Source organism: Nuphar pumila, chromosome 10 (genome assembly GCF_984573655.1).
Source record: "Nuphar pumila chromosome 10, dmNupPumi1.hap1.1, whole genome shotgun sequence".
NCBI lineage: Eukaryota > Viridiplantae > Streptophyta > Magnoliopsida > Nymphaeales > Nymphaeaceae > Nuphar > Nuphar pumila.
The window spans coordinates 101,576,551-101,589,063 of record NC_143258.1 but is presented as its reverse complement, the minus strand read 5'-3'; the positions used below and the strand labels follow the sequence as shown (position 1 = coordinate 101,589,063).

General features: G+C 38.9%; 2 protein-coding genes across 2 annotated transcripts; one reads left to right on the top strand and one right to left on the bottom strand.

Moving 5' to 3' along the window:
- Positions 1 to 674: 674 nt before the first annotated feature.
- Positions 675 to 5,628, bottom strand: LOC149827639 (antitermination NusB domain-containing protein). The gene is made up of 7 exons (XM_090018195.1): positions 5,308 to 5,628; positions 5,143 to 5,219; positions 2,768 to 2,902; positions 2,275 to 2,329; positions 1,893 to 1,980; positions 1,457 to 1,555; positions 675 to 1,272 (listed from the first exon to the last, which is right to left on the bottom strand). The coding sequence occupies exons 1-7, from the start codon at positions 5,619 to 5,621 to the stop codon at positions 1,150 to 1,152; spliced, it is 891 nt and encodes a 296-aa protein (XP_089874321.1). The 5' UTR covers positions 5,622 to 5,628; the 3' UTR covers positions 675 to 1,149.
- A 673-nt stretch (positions 5,629 to 6,301) lies between these two features.
- On the top strand, positions 6,302 to 12,513 carry LOC149827638 (PHD finger protein ING2-like). The gene is made up of 7 exons (XM_090018196.1): positions 6,302 to 6,394; positions 6,566 to 6,637; positions 6,761 to 6,948; positions 9,171 to 9,234; positions 11,354 to 11,604; positions 11,693 to 11,731; positions 12,046 to 12,513. Exons 1-7 carry the CDS (start codon positions 6,349 to 6,351, stop codon positions 12,148 to 12,150), a joined length of 765 nt encoding a protein of 254 aa, XP_089874322.1. The 5' UTR covers positions 6,302 to 6,348; the 3' UTR covers positions 12,151 to 12,513.

The following is a 12,513-nucleotide window of genomic DNA, read 5'->3' as shown; positions in this document are numbered from 1 at the left end:
GGTCGACCCACCTAACCCGTTTATTAAACAGGTCGTGTTCGTGTTAGGGGTATGCCAACCCGTTTGACCCGTTTAATAAACGGGTTAGGCAGGCGGGTCAACCCGCAACCCGTTTACACAAACCAGTCAACCCGTTTGACAAACAGGTTCATGTCATAAAAGTATAATATGTATTATTTTTTTTGTGTTTCTAATTGTGTTATTTGGGTTAGACAGGTTATTCGGGTTACACGGGATGGTTATCGTGTCTATGTTATCGAGTCGACCCGTTTAATAAACAGGTCACCGTGTCGTGTAATCGTGTCTTGTCAACCCGTTTATTAAACGGGTTAGCTGTGTCGTGTCGGGTTACCCATTTAATAAATGGGTCGTGTTCATGTTTGCCGCATCCGACCCGTTTAATAAACAGGTCATGTTCGTGTTGAGGTATTCTGACCCGCCAACCCGACCCACCGACCCTATTGCCACCCCTAACTGGTAAGGCCTTCAATTGGCAAAATCCTTTAGGTCAGCCTACCTTTGACCTTGCAGCAAGGATGCCCTCTTGGGTTTCAAACTTGTGATGCCCGTCAACTTGGTGATGTTTTCACAAGTCGACCGTACCAAATGAGCGAAGCCCTTGTGGGCTACTTACGTATAATCTTCGTCATGTATTAAAATATAACAAATTTAACTGGAAAAAGAAAACAACAGAAATAAGACATTGAATCATTGTATATAACACCATTAGTTTCAAGTAGCTCCTTTTTGTTTTCCCTTCGTGGCACAAAACATTACATACAATTCTCATTTCGCATTTTTATATTAGACCAAGATGCTGACTTGTTTACTACAGGCATCTAATTGACTGCATGATTTACATTATGCATACCATTTTGGTGCTTGACCACAAACATCGATCAATGATTCCACTTTGGCAGCATATTCATTCACTGCAGTCATTGCCTTGGAAATTCTCATTTTAAAGCCTCTAATGGCCACTTGCCAGATAAGAAATCAAATATGCTAAGTTAACCTTGATGTGCATACGGACGCTATACATGCTAATAAGAGAAACAAGAAAAAAAACAAGGCAATGCCAAAAACTAACATAATCCCGCTCAAAATCGGTGACAATTTGAGAATTACTCCAGCAGCAGCCTCAACAGATCAGGAGTTCAGGTTTTGAACAGAAGGCTGTGGCCCGTTGTGCTCCTTGACAAAAGTCCGAAGGCATCCGTTTATGACACGGGGAGCAGAGCCATCACAGAATCGCTTGGCCAGATCGATGGACTGAACCACAAATGCAGGTGTCATAAGAAACTGAGAATATCAAACCAAACTTTCTCTGAGCAAAAATTCAGTGTGTGCACGTGTTTGTATGGAATTAGTAAATGGAATTCACTGATTCTTGGCTATCCTTTCAGATGCACATTAATGATATTTCACAACGCCTAAGAAAACCATGGATGTTTACCTCATTGATAACAATTTGGTAACGTGTCCCTAATGTTGCTATTTCTGCCATTGCTAAGTGTAATATGCAGAGCTCCAATATTCTTCCACCAGGCTCATTCTACACCACAGAAACATCAGAAGACATAAATAAAGCCTACTTAAGTAAATGAACGCAATTAGAACATCTAAGGCACAATCATCATCTGACTAACTGAGTGGAACCAGTCCGCTATCTATCCCCAGCTAGACCTGGCACAGAAACATGAGACTTAAAATAAAAGCTAGTTGACTACTTAGGTAGATGCAAATAACTTGAATGGCCCCATAACTTGAGCATAAGACATTAACTGGCTTTAGCCACTATACATAGTTACACCCATGTCAAGCAAAAAGCCGTCAACAATCTTCAAAGACTTCCACAAAACAATGGTCAGAGAGAGAGAGAGAGAGAGGACCTTCCAGCTGGCAGGAGTAATTTTATCCATAATTTGAACATGATGATCCCATCTTTCTAAAACTGTTTCCAAGAGTCTTTTTGCAAACCTGCCAAGCATTTAGAAAAGAATGTCGCTATCCTCTCAAATTGAATATCAGATTGCAAATTAAATATGTAAGTGGAACTAATCCAAGAAAAAGCAATCAGAAAAAAGCAACTTGTCATATAAGAGCCACAAAATTCCATGACCTAATGCCAAAACACGTCTGGTTTTTATCATTTTTGAGTTAGCCAAACTATGATAGTGTGCAAGGAGAGCTCATGTATGCAGAACGGTAGACCAGAACATACTCAAATCCTCTTCAACTGATGATGGCCAAAGTATCTAAAAAGGGGCATACCTCAAAACATATCTGCTGTACACCAACTTTGGCGGAGCTGAAAGGACTTTTTCTTCTGAAGCATTCAAAATTTACAAGAGACTGTTACTTGGAAAGTAGCAAAATTATAAATATATAAATATCTATAGCAGCATTCAACTGATCGAAAAATGACCAAAACCACTTTAAAAGCAATGTCAATTGAGACAGAGAGAGAGAAGGTATCCATGGCTCCTACAAGTTCACTAAGTCCTTTTGCTCATAAGAATTTTTAGATAACATGGTGGTGCATTATACTGAATAACACCAGAGAGGATATTTTAGCACAGCTAAAAAATCTCTGAAAAATATTGAAAACTATCTTATTACAATTTTGTAGATTTCACTGAATGCCCTTGGTCCCTTCAAATAAAAATGCTCCTATCTTAAAATTGTTTACAACAAAAGAAAAGTAGGAAACTTGTCAATCTAAATGAAGAAAACTCTAGGCATAGAAAATAAAGATGCAATCTACCATTTAAACTCTCCTTTTGGTTCTTGAGTAATAACTCCTGCTCTTCTTCTTCAGTTTGGGCCACAACAGGTTCCCCACTAAAACTCATATGGTCATACTCAAGCAGGCAACCTTGATCGAACACGAACATGGGATCTGAGATGGCAAGACAAAGTTTATTGATAAAACTGAACAATGATACCAAGCTTCTCATGCAAAAAAGACAACTCTTAAGATGTGTACAACAGAGCTAATGAGACAAATCATAAACAAAAAATCAGTTTCTAATCAACAAATATTAAAGCACCAAAAGTTAAACCATTGTAAATGTGATTTAACTAAAAAAGTATGTGCCACACTTTAAAGCACATGATCTGCACAATACACGTGAGTATAAGACCTTTCAGGACTTTGTAACTGGGTCAGCATATTTCCTTGAATATGAACATTTTTATCGATAAGCAATACGAACATTACATTAAGAAAACTTCTGAATTAAAGACATTCTTTAGGAGAACAGAGATGAACTTCAGTAGCAAATAAAGAAGATTTGGTTTCACAAATTATTAAATGAGCCATATAAGAAAAAGTTGAAAGAAGATGCTCTTAGGAAAGGAAAGCACATTGTTAGCTGTGTGTTCCTTTCCTCCTCCACATGCACGAAATGATGCATAACTAGCATACAAGAGCCATCCTTTACTTATCTGTGGCCCATATGTGAAATTGCAGCTCTTTCTTTTCTTCTTGCCTCAAATAACAACAAAGCATGTGATAAGTGACTGGGTTTCACATACCCCAACCTACATACATCACCAAACAGCATCATTAACAGTGGCCACCATATTACATATGAATTCTTGTAAAAGTGACAGTGTTTTGTCTCTGCCTGTGTAATTTGGTGGCCCACAACTTCTCACATATGGATGTTTCCATTAACTTTATGAATTTCAATCTTTGTTTTTTTCTTGTCTTGGCTAAATGCAACCTCCAATGGTTCCTTTGCTCTTTTGTCCATGGAAAAAAGCATGTTATTTTGGCAGAAAAGTACCCAATATGAGTTTGTCCTCCTAATGCATCTTGATTGATAAAAAACTATAATTAATAAGAGATGCTAAGGTTCATCAAATTTGCCTCAAGATATCATTTATAGAGCATCATACTTCATTAGCAAGGATGTCAACTACAGCGTCCATTCTGCAGGGTACTGAGAAATGTATTATTGAGAAAAAAGGTCTTTCATACCTTCATAATATGATGAGTGAACTTTCCTGAATAGGAACACAGTCATGGTGAAGGGCATTGCCAAGTTGGTTTCCATGGAGATTCTGCTAGAGACAATTTTCACAAGCATCTTCAACTTTGTGAAGCAATTCAGAGAATCCAAATGTGGATGTAGAATTGGAACCCAAATGGTGGTTTAGCCGCTCCAATCATGTTTAGGTTCTAGTATTAACAAACTAACCCATCTTGTTTGGAAAGGATATGGACATAGAATTATCCACAACAATCAAATTCAGCAGATCAATTCAAGAGAGCTTGTTTTCCTTTCTTCAAGCAAATTTTACTAGTAGTTGTGTCAAATAAGGCTTGCAAATTTAATGTAACTTTGTTAACCAGTTATACTGACAACTAAAACTAGCATTGAATTGGCTTTGTAATGAGAATCAGACATATATCACCACCACGGCGGTTGCCCGGGTGGCCAGTGGGGTGGTTGTGAAGGTGATGAGATGAAGGCACCGGATCAAACCCCACTGGCGCACGGGTGTGTCCGTCGGAGGTGGGCCACGTAAGGCAGGGTGGTCTTGGGGCCCCTCCCAGGGTTTTCATCGCTTCGGCGAGGGTTTCTCGTCATAAAAAAAAATCTACTTCACATATCTCCAAAGCAACAAAATCTTGATATTTACTAAACCCATTCAAAATACCATAGTTAAGATTTATTATGTATGTCATTTGGCATCAGTCCCTGTGGGAATAGATACGATGGAAACAATTTTTTCAGACACTCCTAATTTTAATGGAGATGTACACACTCTTAAACACTTGAACAACAGTTCTTTTAAGCTCATGATCAAGACAATTTTGACTCTCATACTATAAAGTAACTGTTTCCAAATCAATAAACATGCAAAAATCTAAAATCTGATAACTGATGTTTTGGAAGGTTGAAATAGACAGTCAGAATATGAATCACTGAATCTCTATCATACCAAGTTTATGCACAAAAGATAAACAAGAAAAAAGTTGTTAACGTCCAACACATAGTACTTATGACCCTTTCTATGGAAAAACACATAGAATGATAACTCAGCCAACACCCACAAACTTATTCAACAAAGAATAACCAACCATCAAACGTTGTTAGAACTCCCACACAACAAAATCAAATCCTGTACCTCTTTTCGCATTCACCCTCTTCTCAAACAGACGAACGGGATCCGACCCTTCCAAACAAGAAGCATAAAGAACCAACCTGCAATAAAACCATCAAAACATCAACACTCACTACTCAAAAAAACATCCAATAACAAAATTGAAACTAAAAAGATATTGTCAATTACAGAGAGAATTCCCGGGCGGCTCTCGGGCTCGAGAATCGACCGAATTTGTCCAAATTTCGGGATCTTCCCTTCTGATCGTTCTCGGTAGCAGATTCTTCCAAGGCTTGTTTTTCGACCATGAGGGTCGGAGCAGAAGAGGCAGAGATTGCAGATGGGTGGTGCGTTTTTAGGCCATGAGTTGAGAGAGAGTTGATGGAGAGATTGCTCTGATTCGTGTGTAAGAAGATGGGGTGTGAGAATTTGGAAGAAGGGATGGTGAAGGGTAGGTGGAGAAGGGCGGAGGTGCGGCGGGAAATGGAGAGACCCAACTCCATTTTTTTGCACTCTGACTTTGAGGATAACGCCCAAGAGAGGTATTTGTAGGTAGAGTAAATTGCAAATCCTCGCAGATTTATCTACATATTTACAAAAGGCGATCAATCTTTTCATTATTTCATGTAACTGCTTTGTTTTTTCATTTTTCTTCCAAACACATTATGATCACCCCGGCGGCCCGGCCCGTTTCCTTTCACCGTCACACGTCCGGTTTGGATCCGGGACATCCAAATTTTGCAAATTCCTCTTCCTGAATTCGACCCATTTGCAATACTAATGAGTAGGAAGGATCCAGGGGTCTCAAAGATTGTTGGAATCGGTTCTACAAGTGTGTTAGATCCATGCACGTTTACATTCAGTTATACCTAGATCCAGACTATATAAAAATGCAAGGAATCAGCTAACTAAATGAATACAGATCTGGCAGGTGTCTTAAAGATTGTTGTAACCGGTTCTACCTAGACAGTAATCAGATCCAGACCCGTTTACATCATCCCGCTCCTGAAATCTGAACTCCACATCCCCACCTAACTATTATCGGGATCTTTTCGTGATTTAGATCCTAATCCCTTTTAGAGTCCCCCATGAAGTTCCCGAACGTCGGCGCAGAACCAAACGGGCTCTCTCTCTCTAGCGAGGCGCGTCCAAGTTCACGAACTACAACGTAAAAACCTCGAGTCGGTCACAGAGAACCCGAAATTTCGAAAACCCAGAGGAGCGGGGGAAATGGCCATCGCGAGAACGGGCGTCTTCGTCGACGACTACCTCGAATGTAAAAAAAAAAAAACTAACCCTAATTTCTCGCCCTTTATGGTCTCCTTCTGATCTCGTAACGATCTTGTTTTCGCCCTAAGATTCAAATTTCCCTCTTTCCAAATAGGAAATCCTCGATTTTTCTCGTTTCCGTTTGGAATTTTAGGTTTTCCCGTTCTTCGTGTTGCAGATTCGAGCACGTTGCCTGCAGAGCTCCAGAGACTTCTCAACACCATGAGAGAGTTGGACGAACGATCGCAGGGTACCAAAAAACCCTAAATTTACTAAAAAAATAAAGAAATTCGATCCGTTCCAGTGTTTTTATTTTGCTGTGGTTTTACTGCGATTTTTTAGTTTTTTTTTCTTAATTTTCTGTATTTTTCAGCTATGATTAATCAGACTAGGGAGCAGACCAAGTACTGCCTCGGCTTCCCTTCTCAGAATTCAAAGAAAGGGAACCTGGAAGACGACGAATTCCTCGAGAAGATGAAGAAGGAGATCGAAACGAACCAAGAGAACGCACTAAGCCTCTGCACGGAGAAGGTTCTGCTTGCGAAGCAGGCGTTCGATCTCGTAATTCCGGTTCCCTTTAAATTGTGTTTCTTAATGTCAATTTTCATTCTTGTCATCGTGTTTGTAGTAATGTAGTTTGTTTAAAAGTTGATTCTTACATGTTCGTGCTTCTTTTAGTAACTGAAATTGTATTATGCCTCATCTTAATTGGGATGAGTGTAATTCACTTTTCCTTTTTTTTTCCTTTCTAGTTTATAGAATTTGTTGGATTTAGATATATTTAGAGATGAAATTCACGAGTGGATTGGAGAAAGATTGGGGAAGATGTTTGAGTGAATGTAGATAGTGCTATAGATGCTGTTGGAAGCAATGTTACAAACACAACACCATGCATTAAAATCTACCTTGGCATGTTATCAAGTCATGTTATCAATTTGAACGTGATTCATCATCATTGGCATTACATTTTTGTTTCATTAGACCTTCAGTTGAATACTCACTTTTGTTTTCCGCAGATTTGTAATGAGTTAGGAGAGGAGGAAATGCTCATTTAGTGAATCATATGAAAAGTTTTGATCACAATGAAGGAATTTATCACTGGGAAAGGATAAGTGAGTTTTGATAACTGCAGAAATTAGAAGGATTTGAGTTACACTTGGCTACAACATCCCATTGATAGGTTGGAACATTTAGGATTGGTTAAATTTTTAGCTTTTGGCCTCCTATGTGCTACACAGAGGTTGATATTTGTGCATGAGAGCATTGTCATAACCTTATTTGTCGTGGAGTACAATTTCTTATTTGATCATCTTACGATTTTCTATCAGTAAATTGGTGATTCTCTTCATGCTATTCCTGACGAGTGGTCATACGGGAAATAACAGCAAATAAGTGGGTGCATTAAAAACGATACTACAGTTTGTAGCTAGGAAAACATGGTTTTGATATGAACATGATTATTGAGACTTGTAATTTAATAAGGTTGTCAAAAATGAGCCCCATTTATCTGTGGCGTTTTGATGGATCATAGTTGATCATGCTTGGGGAGAAAACCAAGCCTACCTCTGATTGGAGCTTGGTCCAATTCTGAGCCTCATTTAATCTGCATTTTAATTATACAAAACCTGTTAATAAACTTTGTTCTCTAGATTGAGTTTGAACATGGTACTGTTGGGCCAGGCCAAGGCTTGTCTCAATCATGTCTAGGCCTAAAATTTTGCGCAGACCACCTTATGCTGAGTTGTTATGTTAGCCTATTAGGCTTCTCAATGAATGTCCATTCCTACGTGGACAAAAGCAGGCTATTCTTTTGACACAAGTAATTTATCTATGATTGTTAGAGCTGCATAGCAGCTGAGCCTACTCAAGCCTGGGCATTTCAAGCTCGGCAGAAAGTAGGGATGTCAATGGGTCAGATGTAACCCGATATCCAACTAAGATCTGAATCCAATTAAGTGTAAATATCGGGTTTTAGACTAGTCGGATCTGGATTCTGTTTTTATCTTTTCCCATCCGAATCCGAATCCGAATCCGATTAGGTCGGATTCAGTAATGCTTAGATCTGACCCATTGACATCCCTAGCCGAAAGCTTAGAAACACAGGTTTGAGCTCAGCTTGCACTCAAGTTGAACTTGGGCTTAAGTGCTGAAGTGCAGCGAGCTTTCAAAAGCTCAAGCTTGGCTCATGCAAGCTTGACAAGGTTTGATCTCGATTCAGCTAAGCCCAAGCGTGGCTGAAGTATTACAAGAACTTTTTTTGGTATGTAAAGAGAGGGGGCAGGGGGCTCGAACCTGTGGAAGGATCCTTATTCTCTTTTCTCACTGGGCAAGGGAAGCTCAGAGAATAAAATGACAAAGCCCTTCTGGTTGGATGGCCACCATGCATTTGGATAAAGTACATGGAATTTACCATGTTTTGCAAGTTTAACCTGTTTGTCAAGTTGTTGGAAGCTCATTTTTGGGGGTAAAATGTAAATGAGGTAAGATTAGGCATCATGTAAGTTTATGTAGAACGTGCAACCAAGCACCCTCTAGCTTTGTGGAACTCTAGTCTTCTTCCCTTATATATGTCATCTGGCGAGAGAGTGATTTCATTTGTCTGTTGCAAGCAACAAACTGCAGAACTAAGCAACACAATTTATGGGTGTATTAGGTTCATTAATAGATTCTCATTGCAGAAAATACTTGGTATTTCACAAGGCTGCAGCATGATGGTACTGATCATCCATTGGTTTATTGCCTTTCTGCAACCCTTGATGTTTCTGGAATTGATTTTGTTGCAGATAGATAGCCAAATGAAGCGCCTTGAGGAAGATCTAAATCACTTTGCAGAAGATCTAAAGCAAGGTATGATCTCCTTGATTGCTTTGTGCATTATTGTTTAGTTCAACTTATATAATTATCTAAGTCATGTATGTGTCTCGAAAGTCAAGTAATTCATTTCATCAGCAATTCTGTTTAAAGCACGATAGTGTCTCAACCATCATAGAGCAAATGAGCTATCCTCTTTTGTTGTATATTTACCTACAATTACATTATGCTTTACCAATCTATAAGGGAAGGCTAAGTGGATGGAAAACTTATGAAATAGGGAGAGTAATTTTCACAAAATGCTAACCAATGTTTCTATTTCAGTTCAAGGTGTCTCAGCTGAAATCATTTGCCAAACAGTGAAACTGAGTGGGGCTGACACAAAATCTGCAACTTGGATTAAACTTGTTAGAACACATAGTTCAAATGTGTCTTCCAACATGAACATAAGATTGTCTGTCAACATGATTATTGATTTGGCTAAATGTCCATGGAAAACTGGAACTTTTCAGGATACCTAACTTTTAGTTGTCACTGCCATTTGGGATCTTGTCTCCAAGAAATATCTCATTTGGCAATCCCTAGGTAGCATCAACCGGTCATCGTTCATATTCAATCCACATCACACATCTCACTTGAGAACTGTGAGACATATGAGAATCGGATCCATGAGTAGCATGGGAAATCACAGCGCACAATGCAGTGGCGTGTAGGTAGTACATAGGCCTCGTATTTTTCTCGCAAGGTCCATTTATTTCAAGCAAGAGGAAAAAGAAGCTATTTTCATTTGAAAATCACCTCTCTTCCCATGAATCAAAACAAGACGAGTTGCTCAGTTTGTGTTTGGCTTGTAAAGAGCTTGATTAAACTTATAAAATGGGCTCAGCAAACCGAACACTAACAATAGGCGTTTGGCTTGGCTGGGATTGTATATGCATGTTAAATAGTAATAAATATATTTTACATCATACAATGCAGTGTAGAGTAAAAGGTTAAAGTGTTTGGCTTGTGAGAAATAGATTTAGAGATAATATCTTACTCTTTCAGCTCAGTGACAATGTATGTTTTTTAAATAAGTCAACTCAAGCACAGATTAAATTCTATAACTTCTCTCTATAAAACAAACGTATGTAAACAGGCTGGATCCACATGGTGGCAACTTGCTAAGTAGTTTGCTTGTAGTTGTAAATCCTGAAGCTCTGCCTGCTGTTCTGGCATGATATCATTTATTGTCAATGAGGTGAAATGCTATTCCTGTCGACCATCAACAGGTTTATCATTTGAGTGAGGGCTAACCGGATGTGGCTCCAGAATGACATTTTTGGTCCAAAGCATAACTAGCTCTAAATAGATATATCCTAATATCATGCTTCCATTATAGAATAGGATTAGTCAATTCCAAATAACAGAACAGCATTTAGTATGTATGGTTAACTATATTTGTGTGCTCAGGTAGGTACCTTTGTGATCACTGTCCAGTTTCGAGCTTCATGATTCCTGAAGGAATGCACCCTTTTGTTATGGTTTTGGTTTGGTCTGATTTATTCAAGTATATGTTTGCATATTATACATAAATAGTTGTTAACATCCACTCGCACATTATCAGGTATGCTGAGGCTTTCATTGTTTCCTCGAGCAATTACTGCAATGCCTTTGTGTTGGATTTTTTTTTTGGGGGAGGGGCGGGGGCAGTATCTCCAAGATATTTATATTTACTTACAGAAATACAAAATAACTTTATCATTTTGTACTTTTTGAAGCTAAAAGATTGCAAAAAGATTCATAACCCTGTGTGTGTGTGTGGAACGCTAAGGTCCTTTGAGGCAATGATCTAAATTGCAGTTGCAAGCCCCTTCTGGAAAATAGATCTTTACTTTCTTGTGTATCCAATTCCATGTTATCCGGAGATGCAGTCATATACTGTGAATCCTATCTGTTTGAGCAACATGGCTGACAGTACATGCAACTGGGTATTGAGATCTGAATGATACAAAGTGACAGCTTCCAATTAAATCATATGCATAAAATGTATGTCATCATCATTAAACCTGTAGCATGTGACAAATTAATGTTGAGAGGACAATGAACTACATGGTTCATCTCACTTTTTGTTAGCCTAAGTACATTTTTGCTTCCACATTGTTGACATCTATAGAGGGGAAAATACCTCATGACGAGCCTACAATCCTTCCTCCTGTGGTTGCTAAGGATGAGAAAAGGAAGTCGTATTTTGGCACGCCTCAAGCCAAGAGACTTGACTTCAGGGAGAGGGAATGGGACCGAGAGCGTGATCGAGACTTTGAGCTCATGCCACCTCCTGGTAGCCACAAGAGAAGTGTTCCTGCCCCTGTTGATGTTGACCAACCTATTGATCCAAATGAACCAACATATTGTATTTGTCATCAGGTTGTATTTCCAGTCCTAAAGTTTTAAACAGTGTCATGATTTGATCTTAGTGTGGTAATTATCGATTTAATTTACTGTTATTGTTCAGGTATCATTTGGTGACATGATCGCTTGTGATAATGAAAATGTAAGTCATATCCTATCACTTTTGCTACTAAATGATGGTATATTTTGCTGCGATTTGTGTTGCAATGGTATTATTTGTTGTTAAAACTGGAAATATCATTAAATACTTGGTGCATTTTGATCCATTTGGAGCTTTTTAAAGTATTTTGGAGGCTCAGGAGCCTCCAGGTTTATAAGAGGCTAGAGCTGGATCAAGAAACCAGAGCTGCAGAGTCAGGTTGTTAGGGGCCTGATGCACTTGTTGCAAGATCTGCATGTCCTTTGTGCTTTCATGATTTTATTTTAGATTCAGACTGATGGTTCTTTGTTTGACAGTGTGAAGGAGGGGAGTGGTTCCATTATGCATGTGTTGGCCTAACACCAGAGACACGGTTTAAAGGGAAGTGGTATTGTCCCACATGCAAACCGCTATACTCCTGACTTCATAAAATTATGAGGCATCTCTGCCTGATTTATGAGAGTATTTTGTGGAGAGTGGTTGGCTCTGGTCGTGCGAGTACAGTTTTCCTGCTGCTTCTCTTGGGATATTGTAGATTATTTCCAATCATTTCATTTATTGAGTTCTAGATGCAGTTGCTTTGGTGATATTACTGCACCCATCCTGGAAGCAAGCGGGAATTTTCAATCCAATTTAGAACGTGGATTAATCAGGTTGTGTCTTCCTGTAAATTATTAGTAACTATTTTCTCTTTCTTGTACTGCCTGAAGGACGGACAGCTGGAGTTCTACATTTTCTTTGAATGGAGAATACTTGCATCTTAAGTTTAGATGTCTTGATCTCAA

What these genes read in the sequence shown, in the direction of transcription:
- LOC149827639 (XM_090018195.1), bottom strand. Translation starts at nt 5,621, where the DNA reads ATGGAGTTGGGTCTCTCCATTTCCCGCCGCACCTCCGCCCTTCTCCAC. An exon ending in GAGGGTGAATGCGAAAAGAG is followed by an intron (nt 2,903 to 5,142) that starts GTACAGGATTTG and finishes TTGCCATCTCAG; the next exon opens with ATCCCATGTTCGTGTTCGAT. An exon ending in TTACTCCTGCCAGCTGGAAG is followed by an intron (nt 1,556 to 1,892) that starts GTCCTCTCTCTC and finishes TCTGTGGTGTAG; the next exon opens with AATGAGCCTGGTGGAAGAAT.
- LOC149827638 (XM_090018196.1), top strand. Translation starts at nt 6,349, where the DNA reads ATGGCCATCGCGAGAACGGGCGTCTTCGTCGACGACTACCTCGAAT. An exon ending in GTTGGACGAACGATCGCAGG is followed by an intron (nt 6,638 to 6,760) that starts GTACCAAAAAAC and finishes TGTATTTTTCAG; the next exon opens with CTATGATTAATCAGACTAGG. An exon ending in CGAAGCAGGCGTTCGATCTC is followed by an intron (nt 6,949 to 9,170) that starts GTAATTCCGGTT and finishes ATTTTGTTGCAG; the next exon opens with ATAGATAGCCAAATGAAGCG.